Raw genomic sequence first — 25,226 nt, 5'->3', positions numbered from 1 at the left:
GCAGGAGAAGGTCGTAGACACTTTCTCTGTTCTATGAGGTGGGTGGGGTTTAAAATACTATTGTTCCTGTCCTACAAGGTGGGTGAGATTTGAAATTAGAGGTCATGAAGTCCCAGATTTTTTCTTCCTCCTCCTCATCTTCTTCTTCTTTGTAGTAGCATCAGTGGCAGTAGTAGCAGTAGCGGTAGCAGTAGTAGTGGTAGCAGTAGTAGCAGTAGAATTAGTGGCAGTAGTAGCAGTAGCGTTAGTAGTAGCAGTAGTACTAGTAGTATTAGTAGCAGTACTAGTAGCAGTAGCAGTAGTGGTAGCAGCAGTAGTAGTCATACTTTTATGTATTTATTTATTTAACTCTTGGTTATCCAAGTGTTTATGCATACGCAGATAGGCATGAGCATGCATTGTCACAGCCCAGGTCAAGCGTACGACAGACTCGTAATATCTAGGGAGAAATATGGAAAGATTCCTGAAAGAATGGGACGGATCAGGGGACACGCGGATTCATTTGCTTTCTCTCCTGATCCCACCGCGTTGCGATTCTGAAATTTATCCGTTTCTGTAATACTGCACCATTTTCCATGCTTGAGCTAGCCGAGGCTGTGGACGTGGACAGCTTAAGCAAATGACAACAGCGCCGTGGAAATGCCCTAAAGTCAGATCTTGGAAGTGGCAGCTTTGAGTGGAAGCCTTTTTTTTTTTCCTTCTCCTTTTTAGAGAACGATATTCCCCAGCAGCACTCCCCTTTCCTGAAACCCAGCCAGCCAGTGCCTAACTGCGTGCTACATTACCTACAGGACTCTTATGGAGGTGTAGAGAAGCAAGCAGCCGAAAATTGGCTGGGACGAGCCATTAATCCCCCCCCCCTCCCCCCCGCAACACCCCCCTCCCCAGCCCACCCCCATGGAAGTGCCCTCCACCTGTGCTTCTCTACGCCAGGTGACTTCCAGACGGCTGCTGAAAAATCATTTCCATTTTCAGCAAGGTAATTCCGCCCCCTAATACCCACCCACTCCCCCCCCCCCACAAAAACGTGAAGGGCCTTCCTAATAGGAAAGGAAAGAGTACGGAAGGGGGGGTGGGCAGGTAGCGGAAGGTATAATTGATTGCGACCGTCGGGGTGTGCGACTGAGATTCATGGTGCGGGCCGGGCGAAGGGACATGGCGAGCTTTAAGCATGAAGGATACCGTGTGACACTCTGACACGCCGGTGGTGGGGGGGGCTGTAATTGATGGCGGGGGAGGCCTGGCGCTTTAGATCCAGTGTGGGAATGATAACGAATTATTTTAATCGCGACTAGCCCCCCCCCCCCCCGTGGTTCCGCCCCAGGATCCCCCGCCGTTCGCGATCGCACGAGAGGAGAAGATTGTGGTGACAGAACCCGTTTCCCTCGACACGCGCACGCCGTTCGTCGACCGACCGATTTCGATCTGTTTTTCGACACGTTCCGACCCGACCGGCCAAGTCGATGAATTTGACTGATAAAGAGCGCTTTCTGACGGGTCACTTTTTGGGGGCACAGTTTGGGCGGACGAATGAAGCTTGAGGAGCTTACGGAGCTTTCGCACACAGCGTGAGAAGGCCTAACGCTGCTGCTGCTGTCCTTGCTTGTTTCGTGCCGGATGAGACCGGATCGTTTGCTACACCGTCAGCACCTGCAGCACCGCCCGCGCTTTCTCGACGGTGTCGGGAAAGCCTCACGGCGGGATCGGCTGTCAGGCGTTAATTCCACGTTTGATTGAACTGTTCCGGGCTCTCTCTGGGTGATTTAGCTTCCCGTGAAACGTGGGATCACGGCTTTTTTCCGAACGCTCCTAAATCCCTTTCCTTCTCAGAACGCGCTTCTTTACCTCCACGGCTGGGCTCCTGGGCCAGACATGAAAGGGGGCCCACCGGAACTTCTCCCACCTTTCGGCTGCGATTCTCCAGCCCTAATTAAATGATTCCCATGTCCTTCTTTTGGAGGGACAGCTACAAGGGGGTGGAGAGATTCAAGGTCAATAGACCAAGGATAGTGGAAGAGAGAGAGAGAGATGAAAAGGTGGTTTTATAACTGCCTGCTAGAATGCCTGTACCTTCAGCTTTCAAACGTGTGGACTGGCGGTTGGTCGTAGCGTTCCTCCCGGTGAAATTACTCGACCGTCTCTTTTTTTACGGATGAAAATCCTCCATAGAATCTTCTGCTCTTTGGATTGATTAAATTCCAAGCCGGCTGAACACATTTACAGGTGTATTGTCTACACCTAGGATTGAATGATAAACAGAGTAGCCTATTTATCATGATTTAAGTGCTGGGGTCCAGTTGGGTTATGGACAATATCAGTGTTTTGTATTGGAGGATACAAGTTTGCAATTTGTAATTTATTTTTTTTGTTGTTGTTGATGAAACCGCCATTATTAAGTTCCCCTTGATGCACTTTGGGCAGAATCTTGTTCTCTTATTGTGGACAGTGGCGGTATTTGAATATCATGTCCTCCATATCAGCCCAAATACACTCACTCAGTCTCTGATGTCTATTGCTCGTGGCCCAGTTTGAATTTTTCCTGAAAGTACCAGCAATTCAAATTCAAAAACACCAAAAGGCATGATTATCCACATGCCCCATGATTATTCTCCATTGTGCTGTTATAACTGTGTAATATCACGGTTGTAAGCCAGTCAGCTGCCATTTTCACTTTGGTGTAAACACAGCCCATTGCACCTTCTCCTGTGCTGATGGAAAGCATTATCTTCACCCTGCCAACAGAGAGAGAGAGAGGGAGAGAGGAGAGAGAGAGAGAGGGAGGAGAGAAAGAGAGAGAGGGAGGAGAGAAAGAGGGGGGGAGAGAGAGAGAGGGAGAGAGAGAGGGGGGTGAGAAGGAGAGGGAGAGGGGAGAAAATGCGGTCTGGCAGTGAGGTGGATTATGGGTAATGAGGCATGGGACATGGTGTTCAGTCCCGCCAAGCGTTCTCCGCCACGGCCTGCTGGCTCACGCGCTCGCTGAACCGCGGAGGCCAGGATTAGCCAATGGCAGAGATCCTGAGACAGGGAGGAGGAGGGGGCACACACACCCGCTGACAGCCCACACAGCCATCACACACACAAACACACTTCCCCTGACAGCACACGCACACACACACAGCCATCACTCACACATACACACACGTGCACACCCTTACAGCACACACACACACACACACACAGCCATCACACACACAAACACACTTCCCCTGACAGCACACGCACACACACAGCCATCACTCACACATACACACACGTGCACACCCTTACAGCACACACACACACACACACACACACACAGCCTCACTCACACATACACACTTCCCCTGACAGCACACGCACACACACACAGCCATCACTCACACATACACACACAGCCATCACACGCACAAACACACTTCCCCTGACAGCACACGCACACACACACACAGCCATCACTCACACATACACACACACACATGCACATACACAGACATGCACACACAGACAGGCATACACATACACACACACACACACACACACACCCTTACAGCGCGCTCGCACACACACACACCCTTACAGCACACACAGCCAGCGCCCACACAACACACACACGCACACACAAACCTACCATTACAGCACCCACACACACACACACACACACATACACACATGCAGGCACGCACACACACAAGCACAGGCACACACACACACACACACACAGCCATCACTCACACATACACACACACAGTCATCACTCACACATGCACACCCTTACCGTGCACACACACACATGCAGGCACACACACACATACACACACAGCCATCACTCACACATACACACACATGCACACCCTTACCGTGCACACACACACACACATGCAGGCACACACACACACACACACACAGCCATCACTCACACATACACACACATGCACACCCTTACCGTGCACACACACACACACACACACACACGAGCACAGGCACACACACGTGCAAGCGTTCGGTCAGCACAGCTTATCTGTGTGCTGTACGGTTCTTTGATAACCAGCGGAGCATTAAGCAGTGCCCACACAGGAGAGGGAAGAGGGGCAGGGGCAGGGGCAGGGGTGGGGGGGCTTAAAGGCCGAAGTGTATCTCCACTCAGAACACTCAGAACACTACCCCTACCCTTCCCAAAATAACCCCCTCCATCCACTTCCAGCAGCAGGACTGCTCAGATAACCCTTTCCCGGACTCCCATGGCACCCTGTTCAGTACGCCCCCCCCCCACCCTCCACCCCCCCCTCCAGGTTTAAAGCAGACGCAGAGCTCTGTGCACAGGGGCTGTGGCCGTGTAGAGAGGGTGTGGCTGAACGCAATGGTGGCTCATCATCGCCCTGCTTAACACTGTCTCCTTCACCTGCGTTGTGCTCCGAACAGCGATGACCAAAATCCACAACATAAATTCACTGAGCACAGTAAAATGTTCAGTGTTAAATTAACACTCACTGAGTGCATACAGTCCCTGTTGGACATTTTACTGAGTCTGTTTCTGTCTGATGGTCTCCACTTGTGAGAAGGAACAGTTGTATATAATACATAAAGGAGCACTTTTGCACAGACACGCACACACACACACACACGCACACACACTCACACACACACACACACACACACTCACATACTCACACACACACACACACACACACACACACATAACACAACACACACACACCACAAAAAACACACACACACACACACACACACACACACACACACACACGCAATCACACACACACACACCCACACACACACACTCACACACACACACACCCCCACACACCCACACACACATGCACCGACCCCCACACACACACACACACACACACACACACACACACACACGGCAGCGGCGGCGGCGGCAGCACACTGCATGCTGATGCTCCACCTCCCGGGGCGGGGGCAGCCGTACGGTGAGCGCCACTCTGAGCGGGCAAACAGGCTGCGGGCGCAAAAGGGCATCGCCGTCGCCCCTCCCCCCCCCCAAACCCCCACCCACCCCATTTTACCCAGCACACGTCCGGCGGATCGAGGCGTCGCCGGCGTCCACTCAACGGGGTGACATTTGCGACTTTATTTAATTCCGTGAGTCACCGGGTATCGGCGCGACCTTTCGTGACGAACGTGGTCCTCGCCGGCCCCCGAGACCGGTCCCCCCGAGACCCGTCCTCCCCGGGCTCGCCCGGCGTTCGATAAACCTGAGAGATCGCATCAGTGCCTGTAAGTGGCTTTAATGAACAGCTCTAATGAGACGGACTGGCGGAATGGAAATTTGTAAGTGGCTCAGCGTGATTCCTTTCAGCACGCGATTTCAAATCTTTTTTAAAAAAATTTGTTTTTTGGAGAGCGATGTGGAATTTCGTAGAAAACAAAAAAAAGAAGTGTGGCTTTATCGCAGCGAGAGAGAAAAGAATATTGGAAAGAAAGGCGCCGGACTCGATGTTTCACTTTCAGGCAAAAAAAAAACAAAACAAAAAAAAAACATTGTGTTACTTTCACAACCCGTCAAGAAATGCGAACCTGTTTGTGCTGCTCGTCAGGGGCTTATTAATAGGTACATGCTCACGCTAAAAATAAGAACATAAACACAATATGGATTTAGTAAAAAAAAGAAAAAACGAAAAAACAGAAAAAAAAAACGAGTGGTTTCTGCACGAATCACGTCACTCCGGACCGCGCGGCATCGAGTGAGAAATGGAGAGTAAAAATAAAAGTGCGGAGCGAGAGCGAGAGGAGGAACGATGGCAGCTCTCTCTGTCTCCACAAGCGCTTTTTCTTTTTAGCCATTATCTCAGATTAGAAGTGGGGGACCGAGCCGCGCTCCTGCGGTGTCACTGTAAATAATCTCCCCCCTCTCTCTCTCTCTTTCTCTCTCCCTCCCTCCCTCCCTCCCTCTCTCTCTCTCTCTCTCTCTCTCTCTCTCTACCTCCCTCTCTCTCTCTATCGCCCCGCATCTCCCGTAGAACAGATTAGGCTGTATCCTATCGGAGCGGTGGGGGGGGGGGGGCTCCAGCGCAGCCGCGCCTGTCCGGAACGTTCTGTACAGCGAGGCGCCTGGCCCGCCCGCAAAGGGGCATCCGTCACTGTCTCTCCGATAAGAGACCGGTCGCATACCCCCCTCAGCCCCCCGTCCCCCCGTTCCCCCCCCCCGTCCGGTAAATATTTACGTCCCTCGTGATGAATGCACGCGGGCTAGCGTTAGGGATTGCGGGGGGGGGGCGAATGATAAACCGGTTTGTTTGTGTTTGTGTCTCTGCAGCTGCAGCTGAGGCCGGGGCGGAGGGCACGCTTTATTTCTTTGAATAAAGGAATCGGGGGTGTCAGGGTGGAATCCGACGCGGTCGGTTGTAGTAGGGGCAGGGTAGCGGTTAGAGAAGCTAAGGAGCCTTCGGTTATTTACGGTCTCTGCTTCCTGGTACCAGTGGAGACCTCTCTGAAGAGGTGAAGGAGACAATGCTTGGTCAAGTTTCAGAGAGAAAACAATTTAGTTGTGTGCCCATTATTACCATTTCAGTGCATGTTTTAAGATGGGTTTCTGGTGGTTTCTCCTCAGTTTCTATCTTTTAACTATGTTTCCTTATGACACTCCCCCCCCCCTTGTAAAGACCCAGGAGCTGTTTCTGCCTGGTACCACGTGACACTGTAGGCTTACGTCAACTGTGCGTACAGTCGCTGCTTTTGTTGTTGCTTTTATGAAGCGTCAGGATTTTTTAAAATGAGTGCATTTTAAGTGGTAGCCCGCAAAAAAATTTTTGGTCAACGTCCCGCATTTGCATTACTTTACTGTACCAAGTGGAAAACGCACCGTGGGATTAAGTCCTAATTCAATTTCGTGCATTAGGGGATTCCTGAACCGGTGCCGCAGGCTTCCTGATGCAATGCGCAGTGAAAGGAGGGCATGTTTTAATCTGGGACAGACAGTGTTGCATTCCGGTGCTTTACAAGGCATTTGGTGTTTGTTTTAACGTTGTGGTATTTAAAAGCTTCGCCGCGGCCCCAGAGAGAAACAGGCCTGCGTAAACACACGGAGAGATCCGTCTCCACGCTCTGCTATTGAGCTACTTATGGTCCCGATGACATTCATCATTATGGTCTGTCCCTCTGACTTGTCTTATATGCACACACATACACACGAGCACACATACACACACACACATGCACACACACACACACACACGCACGCACACATTCAAACACTCACACGCAAGCATACACACACGCACACGCACACACGCACGCACACACACGCACGCACACACACAAGCACACATACACACTCTCTCACATACACACACACGCATGCACACACACTCACGCAAAAACACGAACACGCGTGCTTTCTCCTTATCCAGGTGAGTCGCCAATTACACACGACATCAAATCCTGAATTATGATTTATTGCCCCAATCCATCTCTCCGCAAAAACCAAACGTCTGCCGCAAACCAGCATTCAGCCCCCGCCCCCCCCCCCAGCTGAGAAAGGTGAGGACGGTGAGGAGGGAGGGAAACGGGGGACGTTTTAGAAAATAAACACATCACTCTGCCGTGGCATGTTCCATTCCACGACGGAAGCGCCGGCTGAGGGGGGGGAGAAGATTCCCCTGGAGGGGCTCGCTGTTACCCCCCCCGCCCCCGCCCCCGCCCGTAATAGATGAGCTCTGGCAGGAAGCAGGCTCCCCTTTTTAGGAGTGACACCTCCGCAGATGGGCTGTCTTTCCGTCCCGGGGGGGCGGCTGCTACGTACGTCACACGGGCATCGTGGGTAATCAAAGAAACGCGTGCTGCCAGCGGCGAGGTGTGGCTTAACGCTCAGGCGTGGAGGGGGTGGGGTGGGGGGAGGTTCGTGCCCTTGAGGACGTGCCTCAGATGATGTTGCTGCTGCCCCTCCCCCCCTCCCGGATCACCGTCGCAGGTTCGACGGGCAGAGCGCCACGGGACGTCCAGCATTTGGAAACGCAGGGGGGGCGGAGGGTTGGAGGGTCTCCTTTTGTGTTCTCGTTTCGGCTTCACTGTTGCATTAGCATCTGTTTCGGCTGCACCGTGCCCCCCCCCTCCACCTGCACGTTTCCGCGGCGACGGCGGCGGGCGGGAGATTTATTGGAATGCGCGGCGCGGCGGCGGCGGCGGTAATATAAACCGCCCTCCTCGCCAGGCCGCGACTCCCGCGTAATCTCGCCAAGCGGGCCCTGGGGGCACAATAACCGCTTATTGCTGCTGCCTCCACTTTATAAACCCCCCCGCTCCCCCATCCGCCACCCCCACCCCCCCCCCTCCCTCCCGCCGCCCGCCGCTAACCCGCGCTAACCGTCATTGAAAACACGGGCGTCCGTCATTGATCACACCTGTCCCGTCCGGCTTTTTCGATTTCTCCCCTTCATTCAGCTGCGGGGAACGAAGGAAGGAAATAAATAAATAAATAAATATAAAACTGCGCGCGCGCTCCCCGCTGCGCGTAATCTAATAACAGATTACCAGGGATTGTTTGAACAAGCTCTCATTTGTCTTTTTAGCCCCCGTAGCCTCTGAGCTTGCTTTTATTTATTTATTTTATTTTATTTCATTTTTTTTTTCTTTCTTTTTCGTTTTCCATTCCGGGGGAGTGTGAGAAAATGAACGAGGGATGGGAACGATGGCTCGCCTCCTGTTTGATAATTCTAATGAAAAAAAAGAAAGGAGAAAAAAAAGGGGGATCAGTTGGGGAGAACCGCCATTATTTGACACTGCAGAGGAGGCTCTAGAGTTAGATAAACGGAGGGGGGGGTGGGGGGGTGACTCACTCGCAGGGAACACACACGGGGTCTTGGATCGTTGGTTTCGGATGAGGGACCGTCCTCAGTCCCTGATACCGGCTCCACCGTGCCCCCCCCCCACGCCGGAGGTGGCCCCAGCCCCCGCTCCACCCGACCTGCCGTTTGACAGTTTGCCGTGTGACAGGCTCCAGTCGGGCGTGACCAGATCCAGGGAAGGACTTGTCACTCCTGTCACCGTGGCGACTCCTCTGTCCGCGACGACGATGTGGCTTTGAAACCTACCCCCCCCCCCCCCACCCCCCACCCAACCCCTACCTTGCTCGCGGTCTTCAAGCTTGACCGACGAAACATCACAAAAATAAGCCGCCGTCTTCGCCCTGTGAGAGGTAGGCCCGAGCGCCGGGCCGGCACCACCGCTGGCTCGAGTCCGGTGCTTCGCTTGTCTTCCCCCCTCCCCTGCTCTCTTTAATCCGGCCAAGTGGAGCCATTTTGTTTCCGGGTGAGATCGCGGGGCTTTCCGTTTGGCTGTGTGAAGAGGGATGAAGAAGACTTTGTTTGCTTTCCGGAAGCTTCCTCCCGTGCGCCGGGCGTGTCTTCGGTGAGGGAGGGGGGGTGTGCGGGGGGCCCGCGCCAGCGAGCGGGTAGCGGGCACCTCCGGGGGCACAGCGGGCAGTGCCAGCTGACGGAGCAGATGGCGCGGGACCCGGACGGCGGAAGGTGTTTGATGGGTGGAAATGGCTGCGGTTAATTACTTGTCAAGTCGGTTGCCGGGGCGCCAAAGGGGGGAGGGGGGGGGTTGGAGTGAAGGGGGGGGGGAGTGGGGCTTGTCTGTTCCTGTGCCTGGGGCCCCTCCTCACCCCCCCTCGCCCCCTTCGCCCCCCCGCCCCTGGCAGGCCGGGCCGTCCGGCGCATCTGCATTTCACAGCTCGCCGGGCGGCGATCGACGCTCTCCCCGGTGCGCCGCGCTTTGCCCGGCGGCCATGTTTGTTTGATGCCCGCGCCGCCCCCACCGCGGCCTCCTGTACCGCCGAAACCCTGGCCTGCGTCCCTTCCAGCTCCGCGCTGCCAAACCAGCCAGCGAGCCAGTGGGCCTTCCAAAGCCTGTACGCAGCGGCAAATAGTGCTCATTCAGTAAAAATAACAAATAAAAAGTCTTTTATTTCATTATTTAAATAAACAAAATTAAACGTATTTTTCTATGAATAAGGTAATACTGTTATAGACAATGTGTGTGTGTGTGTGTGTGGGGTGGGGGGAAGGGGGGGGGGTGTAGTACAAGATGAGTATATCAGGCCTGGAGATCGCTGCTGCTGTTACTGAATGTGTCATATGCGGATTCAGTCATGTTCACCTTATCGCTGATCTTATCCATGTCAGGCTGACTGTGGGCAGGTCCTCCGTAGAGAGCCTGTACGTGTGTGTGTATGTGTGTGTGTGTGTGTGTGTGCGTGCGTGCTGTGTGTGTGTGTGTGCGTGTGTGTGTGTGTGTGTGTGTGTGTGTGCGTGCTGTGTGTGTGTGTGTGTGTGGGTGTGTGTGCGTGCTGTGTTTGTGTGTGCGTGCGTGCTCTGATGCCCCTCCCCCTGTCTCCGCAGTATGTGCCGGGACGGAGAACAAGCTGAGCACGCTCTCGGACCTGGAGCAGCAGTACCGCACCCTGCGCAAGTACTACGAGAACTGCGAGGTCGTCATGGGCAACCTGGAGATCACCAGCATCGACCGCAACCGCGACCTGTCCTTCCTCAGGGTACGGAGCACGCGTACGCGCGAGAGAGCGCTCACACACACACACGCGCGCGCGCACGCTGAGAGAGCGCTCAAACACACACACACACACACACACACGCACGCACGCACGAGAGCGCTCACACACACACACACACATGCACGCACGCTGAGAGAGCGCTCACACACACACACACGCACGAGAGCGCACACACAAACACATACACCTCCCACCCACACCACACACACACACACACACACACACACACACACACACACGCACGCACACACACACACACTCACGCGCGTACACACCGCACGTCACTGCAGGGTTATCGAGTTCCATTACCGAGGTCAGCGGAAATGGAATGTTCTAGAATGCCACTGTAAAACCACGGAGGTGAGACCATTGTGCTGCAGGCTGCACTTCCAGCAGGGACATTCGAACCCCACCCCCCCGGGGAATATATAATTAAGTAGCTGCAAAACCTTTCAACTTGAAACCTAGTTGAACAAATCCTCAATTATACGACTGAATCAAAGTCACGCAAGCAGCAATCGGAGTGTTTCATCGTAGAACCAAACAATACAGTATAATAATAATGTGAGCATGGGTCACCATGCCACCCACCCCCGCCCCCCCCCCCGCCCCCATTGGAAAAAAAGCCTTTTCTTGTATTTCAGTCTTTAATGTATCTGTATACAATATCTGGATTCTTGCACGCTGATTGTCGTAATGGGGTTCCACAAAAACCTGGCACCAGAAAGTGGTTTTCACCGTTCCTTGTGCGCACCAGATTTTTTAAATTGGGCCCTGGCATGGGAGATCACATATTATAGTGCCATGCGTGGGGATGGGGGGCGGGGGGGGGGGATCTTTTTGCTACGGAGTTAGTTCTCCCTGTGCTTACCGTACTTTCCCGATAAAGTTTTTTTCCCGCCTGCCGCACACAGCTCGCTGTTCCCAGCGGCGGGGTTAGCGCTACGCCCGACAGCCCGTAGCTACGCTCCGTCAGTCGTCCAATCAGGCTAATTCTACACCCGGCCATCACTCCACACTCCACGCGCTCAGTGCTTCACTCTGATTGTCCTCGGGTTTTAAGTGAATAATGTCCCCACAGAGCATATTTCAGATGTATTCAGAGAGAACATGGTAGGTATTATTCATACAATGTCCTCCCATCGTTATTATTGTTATTATTATTGTTATTATTAACAATATATACAATTGAGTTTCAGTACCCATACCCGTGTATAGGTTATTTTCGCTAAAATAACACGGCTTCTCTTTCTTGGCAAATGAATGTGAATGTTTCCATTGATTTACTTCTCCTTCTGCTTTCCATTAATTTCCCCTCTCATATACAGCATGCTATATTTTCAAGAATGCTGTTATTGCAGTAAGAAAAAACATGTATTAAATTGTGTTACTATAAATATTGTATAAAGTTGTATAAAAAAAGAAATTAATTAAGAAAGTAAGAAATTTAAAAAAAGTAAGTCCCTCAAAGATTCGTGGAAACTGCTGGTCTACTATTTAGTCTACTGTCCTTCATCCTGGTAGAGACACAAATTGAAGACTGCTGGGTAATGTTGAGTTGTTCATCCGGATAAAAACAAGCAGTGGGTATTTCTGGTCAGTGTAGTTCATTTTGATAGAAACACTTGAGTGAGTGATGCTGGTCTTTATTGTTCATCCTGATAGAGAACCCTCAGTAAGTGATGCTGGTCTGTGTAGTTCATCCTGATAGAGATCCCTTAGTGAGTGATGCTGGTCAGTGTAGTTCATTCTGATAGAGACCTCTGAGTGAGTGCTGCTGGTCTGTGTAGTTCATCCTGATAGAGACCCCTGAGTGAGTGATGCTGGGCAGTGTAGTTCATCCTGATAGAGACACGCAGTGGGTGCTGCTGGTCAGTGTAGTTCATTCTGATAGTCTGTGTAGTTGATCTTGTTGGGGATACCCTGGTGATTACCGGCCCCCGTAGCTCACTCTGATAGGGGCGCGCAGCAGGTCCCGGGGGCTCACGCCGATAAGCCTCCCAGTGGGGCGAGTTTTCGGCATGGGGGGGCAGCTCCGCACCCCATCCTAAACGGGGACAGATGAGCCGGGGAGTGAAGGAGAGGCAGGACGGCGGGCTTCCCGGCGGCAGACGGCGTCTGCGGAGAGCAGATAAGAAAAGCAGAAAGAATGGAGGCGGGGGGGGGTAGGGGAGGGGAGGGGAGGGGGTGAGGAAGGTTGTTAACAGTGACTTTGCGAATGTGGCAGAGATAAACTGTGAAAGAAGCGGGGGGGTGGGTGGGCGGGGGAGGGGGGGCGGGGCCAGGTGGGGGGTTGGGGAGGGTGGATGTAATTCGAAAACTGAGCCCCTTGCCCGCCCGCCCACCGCCCCCGCACTCGCCAGTCCCGTGACAGGTCCCGTTTCCGTGGGGGAGAGAGAAGTTACGTCCGTGGTAATGGGGGATCATGGCGGGGTCACGCCCTTTCTGTCCCGGGGTAAGTGGAGTCAGAGACTGTCCGGTGATTTCGGGCCCCTCATCCTCGCCTCAGCAGAAGTCCCACACGCAGTCCGCGGCGGGCGTAGCTCAGGAGGTATGAGCGGTTGTCTGGCAGTCGGAGGGTTGCCGGTTCGATCCCCCGCCCTGGGCGCGTCAAAGTGTCCCTGAGCAAGACACCTAACCCCTAATTGCTCCCAACGAGCTGATTGGTACCTTGCATGGCAGCCTTTCACCGTTGCCGTGTGAGTGTGTGTGTGAAGGGGTGAATGAGAGGCATCAATTGTAAAGCACTTTGGATAAAAGCGCTATATAAATGCAGTCCATTTACCATTTACTCTGTACTGCTGCTATATACTCTCTCTTCCTCTTACCCTCCAGCCTTTGCATGGTGTGCATAATTCTTATATCATCCAACGGTTTTTTTTGTTGTTGATTTTTTTAGATTTTGCTTGACCTGTAGCAGTCTTTTGTACCACAGGTTATGTTCCACGTACCCCACTTGCAGTGTGCGCCCCTCTGTGTGTGTGTGTCTGTGTCTGTGTGTGTGTGTGTATCAGCAAATACGGGTCAGATATCACACGCACACGTGACGCCTCTTCTCACGAGCTCGCGGCGAAGACAGAGATCGTGGCGCACGCCCACTCACAGAGCACTGCTGAACGGAGCGAGCCTGTGCCGCTGGCCTCTCCCTCGCGGAAAGCACCGGGCCTTCCCGGTCACGGAACATTTTACAGCTTTTCTTCGTTTTTTTTTCCCGTTCGACGTGACGCGCGCGCGGCCTCGAGGCCGATCCCGCCGTTTGATCCGGAGGGGGGGGGGGGGGATTGCGGCCGATGCGCGGACCGGGTCAGTTTTCGGCGGAGAGGACTCTTTTAGGAGAGGGAATGGAGGGAACGCGGAGGGAACGGAGGGAACGGAGGGAACGGAGGGAACGGAGGGAACGGAGGGAATGGAGGGAACGCGGAGGGAACGCGGAGGGAACGGAAGGAACGGAGGGAACGCGGAGGGAACGAAGGGAACGGAGGGAACGCGGGGGGAACGGAGGGAACGGAGGGAACGCGGGGGAACGGAGGGAACGGAGGGAACGCGGAGGGAACGCGGGGGAACGGAGGGAACGGAGGGAACGCGGAGGGAGCGGAGGGAACGGAGGGAACGGAGGGAACGCGGAGGGAACGGAGGGAACGGAGGGAACGCGGGGAACGGAGGGAACGAGGGAACGCGGGGGGAACGGAGGGAACGGAGGGAACGGAGGGAACGGAGGGAACGGAGGGAACGGAGGGAACTGAGGGAACGCGGGGGGACGGAGGGACTGGAGGGAACGGAGGGAACAGGACCGGAGGGAACGGAGGGAACGCGGAGGGACGGAGGGAACGTGCAGGGAACGGAGGGAACGGAGGGAATGGAGGGAACGGAGGGAACGGAGGGAATGGAGGGAACGGAGGGAACGGAGGGAACAGAGGGAACGCGGAGGGAACGGAGGGAATGGAGGGAACGGAGGGAACGGAGGGAACGCGGAGGGAACGCGGAGGGAAGGAGGGAACGGAGGGAACGCGGAGGGAACGGAGGGAATGGAGGGAACGGAGGGAATGGAGGGAACGGAGGGAACGTGGAGGGGAACGGAGGAACGGAGGGAACGGAGGAATGGAGGGAACGGAGGGAACGCGGAGGGAACGGAGGGAACGGAGGGAACGGCTCAACCTGGAGCCGCTGAGTCAGGGAAAGGTCAGGGCCTTCCGTAGCGGCGCCACTGCGGGGAAATAAAAAAATTAAAAAATAAATAAATTTAAAAAAAACACAAAGGCGAGCCTTAGCGGATCCACTCTGCACATTTCCATTCCCCAAGGTTCGTTTTGCTTAAACACATTCTGCTGAAGGTAAAATTCGCCTAGAACTTTAAAGTAGGTAGCTACGTTTTCTATGGTATATATAGATTGCCACTGTTTATTGTCAGAGGTTTGTCTTTCTCCATCTTCTAGCCAGGGCTTAAATTTGCTTCCGTGGTGTGGGTGTTGAGGGGGGTAGGGGGGGGTTGGCAAGTGCTTGTAACTGATTGGTCAAAACCTCATCTGACTAAAACCAGGCCAAAGCAGTGACCACAGTGTGATTATCCTATCAGGCAAGGAGCAATTACTGAGAGCATACTGTGCGATACTTACTACAGAAAATCACTGCTGTTATTTATGAGCTACGGTGTTGCTGTTGCTGTTTTTTTGCTAAACGTTAAGAGATTTACTTACATATTTGTATGAATAAAATGTGTATTTGCATAAAAGTTTTTATTTGTCAGTGTACATCGATTTATCAAAACGTATGGCGATGCAAACTGAATTTTAAAAAAACTGAAGTGCGCTGCGTTAAGAACAAACTCCGAGCTCCTTCAGCGTCGCGTTAAGCACCGATAAAGTGCTCCGCGCGGACGCGGCTCTGAGCTCTGCTCACAGCGAGGCGTCAGCCGCGGGTTTATCAGCATAATACTGACGGTCATTAGTGCTTACCGCCTGCGCCGCGCATCAGACACGGCAATAGCACGCGCCGCGTCGGCAACAATGCAGACCCCGCCGTCCCCGTGTGCCCCCCCCACCCCTGCTCCCCCCACCCCCCCCCAGCTGAGATAATAAGCTGTGGGACAGCGAGGGGCGGAGGGCGTGTTTTTAACGGCGCGATTAGCGAACGCCGCCGCCGCCGCCGCGCGAGGAGCACGCAGCGGAGGGGAGCGGGCTCTAGCTCTACCCGCCGCCCGCCCTGCCGACGGTAATCCCGGCCCGGCCCAGCCCGTGTTTGTTCTCCCGGCCCGAGACTCGGGGGGGGGAACGCCGGCCGCCCGCCGGACGCACCGGGCCCCGCCGCGCCGCCGCGCCGCGGACGAGCGTCACGAACGGCCGTCGCGCCGCGCGGCTCGCGGGTTCCGGTGGCTCGGGAGTTAGCGGAGCTTAACCGGCCGCGCTGATTACAAACAGGGAAGGAGAAAGGCGCGCGGCGGGGGAAACGGAGCGGGGCGGGACAGGGCGGGACGGCCGGGGTATTTTTGGGGGAGATTATTATTACGACTTTCAGAGCACATTAATAACAGGGATCCCGGTGGAGGGGGGGGGGGGGGGAGAAAACTTCAACCTTGAGGGTAAAAAAAAAAAAAAAAATTACCCAGAAGCCTCTGGGCTGACTCCCCAGAATGATTGAAAGTGATGCCTTCTTCCCTGCCTTCCTTTTAAAGATAGCCAAGATTGATGAGCACCTCGCAAGCACCCCGAACAGCTTTAATAGTAAATAGAGTCCATCGCCTAAACTGTGGCAACGGCTGATGAATTAAAGCGCAATGTGATGAATAACGGTAATTCTGCCACTGGAGAAAACGTTCTTTTTTTTTTAGTGTGCGTGTTATGTATGCAGTGTGTGTGCAGTGTGGATATCACAGGCTGGATATTATGTGTTCTTCGCGCAGAACTTTTTTTTTTAAGATTGACAGGCTGCGTATGATTCCTCTCAGCCTTATTTACAGTAGCTCCCAAATCTCATAATATCCTCCGCGTGCCCCACATCTGCTCCTCGCTGTGCGGGAGTGAAAATCTCTGAAAAATTCATAGGCCGTTGCCGCCGCCGCCGCCGCCGCGTTCGCCGCTTCTCTCTGTTATTGCCTCTCGTCCAGGAAAACGCTCGTCCGCTGCATTGTGACTGCGGCGGTATGAGAAGCCTTCGTCCGGAGTTTCCGGGTAAACAGTGTGAAATCAGCTGCGGCGGTCCGCGCCGGAAATTGAGAGCGACGCACAGGTGCATTCTGGGAAGGAAGGAACGTACGCGCGTCACTCCCGCGGATGCAAACAAATCAGCAGCGGCTGAGCAGGAAGTTGAGAGCGACAGACAGGTGCATTCTGGGAAGGAAGGAACGTTTGGCTCCCCCCCCCGCAGTCGGCAACCCTCCTCTAATCGCTGTGGCTCACTCTCGCTCCTTCAGCGTTTAATGAGCTGGCGTGCTGTTAATTACCCCGCTATCGTCCGCAAACGAAAACCGTAAACATTTCCATTAGGCGTCACATCGTTAGCTGAACAATTAGGCGCCGGCGGGATTGATAAGCAATATTTGTAGATATGACGTTGCCATGGTGCTTCTCTCTCTCTCTCTCTCTTTCTCTCTCTCTGTCTCTCTATCAGTCTCTCTCTCTCTCTCTCTTTCTCTCTCTCTGTCTCTCTATCAGTCTCTCTCTGTCTCTTTCTCTGTCTCTATCAGTCTCTCTCTCTCTTTCTCTGTCTCTGTCAGTGTCTCTCTCTCTCTGTCTCTCTCTCTGTCTATCAGTGTCTCTCTCTTTGTCTCTCGCTGTCTCTCTCGCTGTCTGTCTATCTCTCTCTCTTTCACTCCCTTGCTTTCACTCTTTCACTCTTTCGCTCTTTTGCTCTTACTTACACCAGCAGCAGAGGGGTTATTAGGGTCTGTGATGACGGACGGTGCCCCAGGCCTTAGCTTGCTCTCTTTTGCTCCTGTCTCGGTTTTATAAAAGCCTGTACACTTCCTCCCAGCGCTAGTCTGGGGGAAACTGTCACATCCGTGAGGACCTGATACGGCTCTGTCAGGCCCAGCGCTCTCAGGTCCTCCCGCTGCGACGTCCAGATTCAGCTGCGAGCGCACAACTTTCATCACCTCACAAACGCAGCGCCGCACACCCCCAGCTCCGAATCCTCGGCTCACTGCTGTTCTTAAAACACAATCTGCGTGTCGGAGCTGTCTGTGATAGTCCCGAATTCTACCTCCTCTCTGTGGTACTTAAATATGCAAATAATGTGTGTGAGACAAACCTATTAAAACAAATAAACAGGTTGCTCTCAACGCAGTTTACATTTGTGTGGATGGAAGTGGTGGAAAGTCCAGGGGTCAGAGAGTTTAAGTCCTGCCATGTGTTTCCTCCACCCATGAACCCTGCCAGCTGATTTTGCTAATTAATTATACCACCTGGCTGAATAATTGTGCTAATTAGCTAATACAGGTGACTGGAACAACATACTGGGGAGTACTTTCTAGACCTGGATTTTCCACCTTCTGTATGCAGAATTACGTTTCAGGGACACGTGTGATTTGTGGAGGCCTCCGTTGAGACCGCCATCGAAGGTTGTTACCACAATGTCACGTGTGTTCCTCCTGTGATGGTTTACAGGCCAGTAGCTTCCGATAACAGAACCCCAATTAGACTTGCCCCAGAGGACAGGGGTTAATGGGGTTAATGTGCTTATGCTCGGAGGGAGAACTGGTGTCTTTCACTCAAGAGAGACCGCTTGCACCTAAATATGTAGATGGAGGTCGATGCCACATTGAGATAACGCTAACTCTGTGCAGTGTGTGTGCCCTTTACCCACCTCTGAAGGTGAAGATATGAGCGTTTTGGTGGGGAAAAGACTGTGAAACACCATCTAGGCATTCAGATGAAAACATTCGATTCAAAAGAGAAACTTTTAAGGCCCCCTAGGATATAGCCAGGCTACATACGAGTAACCTAGCCTGTTTATATCAAAACATCTCTCAACCTAGATTTCCACCCCTACAGACGTCTAGTTTCTGGTTTTTGCTCACCGGGTAGAGGCCTGAAAATGATTTATTCCCCAGCGATCACCCCCGGCAACAGTCCACTCTGTGGGGGGGGGGGGGGGAGTGGGGGAGAGGGGGGGGTGGGCATGTCTGGATTAGCTCAGATTAGGCGACTTCACTCTTCCTTTCTATATTAATGAAAACTGATTAAGTGTTCCGGAGTTCTCGTTGTTGAGGACAGCTAGATTGGATTGACAGTCGCAATTAGCACTGTCTCAAGTTCATTTTCATCGCTTTAATTTGACTTAATCAAGGACAGAAGGAGAGGAGAGAGAGAGAGAGAGAGAGAGAGAGAGAGAGAGAGAGAGAGAGAGAGGAGAGCCAGAAAGGGAAAGAGAAAAAAAAAAAAAGGTTGTACAAAGTTTGGCTCAGTATTGCACAATTGAAAATTTCTAATCAAACACTTCAGATGTGGTTAAAGTGTGCGGATTCTCAGATTTTATTAAACTGCTTTTTTTGTAAATTTTGTTATCACCGTGTAGAAATTGTGTGTGTGTCTGTGCGTGTGCATGTGTGTATGTATGCGTGTGTGTGTATGTGTGTGTGTGTATGTGTGTGTCTCCGCGTACGTGTGTATGCGCGTACGTGTGTGTGTTTGTGTGTGTGTGTGCCCGTACGTGTGTGTGTGCGTACGTGTGTGTGTTTGTGTGTGTGTGTGTGCCCGTACGTGTGTGTGTGTGTGTGTGTGTGTGTGTTTGTGTGTGTGTGTCTCCGCGTACGTGTGTATGCGTGTACGTGTGTGTGTTTGTGTGTGTGTGTCTCCGCGTACGTGTGTATGCGTGTACGTGTGTGTGTGTGCCCGTACGTGTGTGTGTGGTGTGTGTGTGTGTGTGTGTGTGTGTCTCCGCGTACGTGTGTATGCGTGTACGTGTGTGTTTTGTGTGTGTGCCCGTACGTGTGTGTGTGTTTGTGTGTGTGTGCCCGTACGTGTGTGTGTGTTTGTGTGTGTGTGTGCCCGTACGTGTGTGTATGTGTGTGGTTGGGGGTGGTGGGGGATTGCTGAGTTTATAAGAAGCGGATGGAAGGCCTGCTGAATGGGAAAGGGCAGGCTGGGCCATTTTCAGAGCTGCCAGTCTGATGAATTTGCTCTCAGCCCTGCCTGATCACTCCTGTCTTTCAACAGACCATCTCTCACACTGTCAGTCACAGTCAGAGAGATAGAAGGATTAAGCGAGCGAGAGAGACAGTGAGAATGGCATATTGAGAGAAGAAAAACCCGACTCGATTCACTTTGAGTTTGCGTTGACGTTGGAAACCCTCCATTTTGGCTCAGCTTTATTTCTGCCCCACTTGCATTTGATGCATGACGGTTACCTGACCTCCGGCCAGCAGAGGGCGCTGTGGACAAACACTGGCGGGGCGGGCACCCTTCCTGTAATTCTCCCATTGACGGTGGCAGTCAGGAAGCTAAGCCTTTGTCCGTTCCCACACACGCGCGCGTGTGTCAGGAAGATGCATTGCCGCGAAATCGGAGCTCAACCGGGGCTGGCGGCTGGGTTTCCAAGCGCCGGCTAATGATCTTACAAGCCTTGACTGACTCTTCATTAAAGCCCCATCAATCATACCGCTGGCACCGTCGCTGTCGCCATTCCCCCCCACCCCCCAGCCCCCCATTGGACGGCGCTAGAATTCCGGAGTGTCCTAGCAACCGGGGGCAGAGAGGAAGTGGCGAGCGCGTGTCCGTCGAGTGGCAGTTACAGGTCCCCCGGTCTAAACGCCTTCCTGCTGCTCCCCATGGCGTTCCTGCGAATTCGTCAAAACCGAATAGCAACAGGAGCGACCGCCCAACAGTTTGAGACTAGATACATTTTAACCGTCTAAATTGTTCTGATTTGAGTCATTTCATAAAATACAATAGACATAATGGTGAAGCTAAAGGGCAAGGTGTGTTATTTAGCCGAATCAGCCGGGCGCTTCTTCTTTGGCCGCGCAGATGAACTGAAAGAGGCGGAGGTGAGACGGAGCGCGTTTAACGGTGGCTTTTACACCTCCGGAGCAGCGCGGCATTTTTGTCATTTTTAAATATCTCAGAGAGCTGGTTTCTGGGAGCTCGCGTCTAGACGGAACACAAACAGACGCGGGCCGAGGGGCGGATCCACGGGCTCTGGGTGAGGCTGTGGGGAGCCAGCGCAGGCCGTCCTGACCGATTACAAAATTTGGCGTGACCGAGGAGTACGATAAGACCTTCGCTCCTGCAGTTTTGGAACTTAAAACCGCAGAGAGATCAACAGAAATCTCCCTCTGTCTCACTCTCTTGCTTTCTCTCTTTCTTTCTCTGTCCTTATTCTCTCTCTCCCACTTTCCCTCTGTCCATCTTCTCGCTTTCTCTCTCTCTCTTGCTCCCTCTCCCTCCATCTCTCTCTCTTTCTGTCCATCTCCTTTCTCTCTTTATCTCTCTCTGTCCCTCTTTTCTTTCTCTCTCTCTCTCTCCTTCTCTGTCGCTCTCCTCTCTCACTCTCTCTCCTGATCAACCCCATCTGTCCACGCCGCTCAGTCTCTCTCCCACAATGCTTTGCTGCCCTGGGACAGAAATGAATGAGAAAGCCCCCCACTTTCTTCCTGAACTCCATTTACTGGAGAGTGTCACATTCCCAGAAGCCATTGTGTTCGCACTGTAATAGTCCTCTCTGACTGGCCGGCTGTAGCTCTCCCCTTTGTGCTGGTGCTCTGTGGGCTTGGAGACAGGCCAGCTGAAAGGGAAGTGATTAGATTTGAGCAGGGCCTCTAACCCCATCAACCGTCGCCACGGAGAGAAGCATTACAGACACATTACACACACACAAAAACACAGACACACACACACATGCAGACACACACACGCACACATACGCAGGCACACCACATATACACACATACACATGCACACACACACACACACGGGCACACATACACGCACAGGTATACACACACACACAAACACACGCACACATACACACTGGCACACATACAAAAACACATGCACTCACACACACACACACACATATGCACATACGCACACACAGAGGCACGCACACACACACATACACACACACAGAGGCACGCACACACACATACACACACACAGAGCACGCACACACACATACACACACACACAGAGGGACACACACACACATTAACACACGTAGAGGCACACCATACACACACACCGCACACACACACACACACACTTACATGCACATAGACAGACACACTCACGCACTACCATTTACAGTGCGGCCCGTGCTAAATCACTGAGGGATCACCTGATGAAACGAATAGAAGGACAAACCTGCCGGGGTTATTTGTTATCATGATGGTGACATTTCCCTTCTGTTGTCGCCAGTGCTTCACGTCAGTGCGCTCGCATTTTAAAGTGCAGAGGAGGTGGTTTTAGTCAATGAGCAGCGCCATCAATTGCAGCTGAAATATGGAGGGAATTTGTGAAATCCACTTTCCGTGGGCTGTAAGCTCATTGCCGTTTCCCTCAGGGGGGGACATGGGGGGCAGTCAACAAAGAACTCCTCCCACTGGCTCACCAATGCACAGACATTTTATTATTCCCTCCAGGCCCTGGTCTACCCATGCTCCCCTGCATGGATGCGAGGGTGGAATGCTGGGAAACTGAGTTCTTTTTCACCTCAGAATGCTGACTTCACCCACCTCAGGAATTACAGCACCTGACTGAAGGCGATTCTGATTGGAGAACTCAGAGGGTCTGAGAGGCGGAGGGGCGGGGTGGGGGGGGGGGATGGGTTTGGCTGGGGGCACAGAGGGGGTGGGCTGGACTCTGATTGAACAGTCATTCAGAGTCCTGAGTCAGTACCTGTAGTCAGGCTGCTTCTGTGACCGGTCACCACTGTGCACGCAGACACTCCCCCCTCAAGACATGACTGACATCTCTCACCAGAGAGATGGGGAGAGGGAGAGAGAAAGAGAGAGAGAGAGAGAGAGAGAGTGGAGACTGATATTACAGCTTATCATGGGATGACACACCAGCCAGGGGGGGAAAAAAAGAAGAATGAAGAGGATGACAATCACAGTGGGAAAGACTCAGACTGCTCTTTTTTTCAGGACGACGATTTCAAGGCCTGTGTCTACGGCCTCTGTTAACGTCGGCCATTTTGCCCGGGAAGAAGAGCGGTGAACATACTGGGAGATTTTTTTTTTTTTTTGTATTTCCTTTTATGCTTCTCGTACATTATCGGCAAATTAAATCAAATTGCCCTGCGGTGTGAGCAGCGGTGCGAGCAGCGGTCCTTGTAAGACTCGAGCTGGCCACAATGCTTCAGCACTGCCGATGCCGGCCGTAATGGCCATCGCATTGTCCCACGCCATTGGCTCTCCCACGGACGGCGCCTCGCCGTGCATTGTGGGTAGATCTCCATTCTCAGCCCGCTCATTCAGGCAGTTTTGGAGGATGATAACAGAGGTCTGTTATTCCACCAGGAGGAACCTTTTTTTGTTATGGTGAGATCATTTCTGAAGAGTGAGGAGGAGCCTTTTTGTACTGTGAGATAATTCTGAAGAGTGAAAGGGACAGGGTTTTATGTTCCATTGATAATGCCCGTGTATTGCCTATTACTCCGGTATGAGAGGCTTAATGTCATGACTGATCCTCGTCAATCACTTTTTTAACTGAAAGTTTAAGTGGGTCAGGGCCTTGGTACACTTTAGCTCTTTTGGTTGGGGCGAGCCTGCGTGTATATGTATGTGTGTGCGTGTGTGTGTTTGTGTGTGTGCTTGTTTGTGTGTGCGTGTGTTTGGTTGTGTGTGTGTATGGCCATGTGTGTGGATGTGTGTGCTTGTTTGTGTGTGTGTGTGTGTGAGATACTATTGGCCTCTTCTGTGTACTGGTTTTCCTTCCTGGTGATATTCATGATGTGCGTTATACATAGTGCGTTATATTAGTGCGTTATACATAGAATCACATAACGTGCGTTTCATCACACACATTGTTTGACTGAATTTTACATCAGCATAAAGCTGACAGCCCAGTCAGGCCCAGCTAATTAAGGGGCCGGTTGGCTTGCCGATGACAAGGTTGCGTAACGCTGCTGTACTGTACTCTACAGCTCAGCAGAAACCTGAAGACTGACGTCCTCTTTGAAGGCTCTGCTGAATTGATTTATTGAGCTGTTATGATGCGTAATGGCAGAGCTCTCTTCCTGTTAAACATGAGCCCTCATTCCAGCACCTGTCAGTACCAGTCAGCCCCATTGGCCAGTGTCCACTCTGATGCTTGACTTGGGTCTTGCCAAGTACCAATGAGCAGCAGTGCTTGGAAGGTCTTCACAGGCGATTGGAGGAAGAGGCGAACAATATGTGCCGGTGAACCAATCGCATTAATTCATTCACCGGAGCGGCGAGAGAGAATGAACAGACAGGTGAGGAGAGGTTAGTTCAGCGACCGAGGGAAAACGCGAGGAAGACGAAGAGTGATAAGGAGGAAGAGCTGGGAGGCCTGGGAGGTCTGCTGTTAGACGGTCGCGCGCCACGTCGCGGTGATTCTCCACAGCCGGAGCGGGATGTGTTCACCGCTGTGGAGCAGCGATGGTGCCGGAAGGTGCCGGAACACGGGATCCATCTTGTTTTTTGGTGTCGGCGGGGTGGATCGCAGGCGCGCTCGCTCTTCTGTTTCTATTAGCGCTGGGGTCCACGGGAGCGGCGGGCTGGCCCTCGCCGTGCCTGACTGTAATTATGATTGGTGTGTCTTGGCTCCCCACACTGACCTTGTTTTATTGTATTGAGGTGGGCAGGGGAGCTTGGAGGGGGGGGGTTGAGGGGGGGGGGTGCCTTGCTGGCTGGCTTTGGTTAAGAACTGAAGTATATTTATTATTGCTGAAGACAAAGGACTGCTTTCTGTCTGTAGCACTTATTGAAAAAATTACAATTGTGCTGGATTTGCTTATGCATGTCTTTCACAGAACAAAGAGTTGAAATGTTGGGAAAGTAAAAGTGGGAAGAACAGAGAACCTTTTTTTCGGGGGTGGGGGGGCAGGGGGTGCAGGGGGGGGGCCGGGTCCCGCTCCATTCTTATACCAAAACCTGCAACCTGCTGCCTGCAGACTTCTATCAACCAAGGTACAAAGCTGTTACCCAGAATGCCTTGCTCAGCAGGGATTTTATTTTATTTTTATTATTTTTTTTTTTTTGTCGTGTCCACCCCTGTGTTTTCTCCCTCCCCTTGTATCACGCACTGGCCGGTCACTGTTTGTATAAGAGCTCATTAGGATTACATAGCCATTTAGCTAAGTGACACCGGGTGTAATTGTGCCATCCATCAGTGGGCCGCATAATAACACCCTGGGAAGCGCTAAAGGGTTGATTAGCCCTCTCTCCCGGCTCCACCGGCGGCTCGGAATAATGAGCGCGTCGCCGGCCGCGGGGCGAGGGGGGCGTCGCCCTCCGAAGCCGCCAGTCACGCCGCGTGACCCTCATCGCCACGGAAACCGGAGGGGAAAAAAGAAAAGATAAAAGCGCATTCGGTCCTCGTGCTGTCCTGTCTTGTCGTCCCTTCTCCGCTCTCTTAATATCTGTCCCTTCCTCTCTCTCTTTCTCTCTCTCTCTGTTTCTCTCTGTTTGCCTTTGCTTAGTGTCTCTGAACTTTGCTGTGAGAGTCACGACTACCGTTGTGTTGTGACTGCTTTATAATGAACAGTGTAGCGGTCTCATCACACTGTCTGCTTCCAA

At 52.7% G+C, this 25,226-nt stretch overlaps 1 protein-coding gene across 3 annotated transcripts in view; it reads left to right on the top strand.

Annotated features, from left to right (window-relative positions):
• LOC135251772 (receptor tyrosine-protein kinase erbB-4-like) overlaps positions 1-25,226 on the top strand; it is a 340,021-nt gene that overhangs the window by 159,062 nt on the left and 155,733 nt on the right. For all 3 annotated transcript variants that reach the window (XM_064329533.1, XM_064329531.1, XM_064329530.1), the window contains exon 2: positions 10,362-10,513. In XM_064329533.1, the coding sequence (XP_064185603.1) occupies positions 10,362-10,513 (152 nt within the window). The remainder of the gene's footprint in view (positions 1-10,361; positions 10,514-25,226) is intronic.

Source organism: Anguilla rostrata, chromosome 3, assembly GCF_018555375.3.
Source record: "Anguilla rostrata isolate EN2019 chromosome 3, ASM1855537v3, whole genome shotgun sequence".
NCBI lineage: Eukaryota > Metazoa > Chordata > Actinopteri > Anguilliformes > Anguillidae > Anguilla > Anguilla rostrata.
The sequence above is the reverse complement of the archived record's forward strand: the minus strand, read 5'-3'. Positions and strand labels throughout refer to the sequence as shown.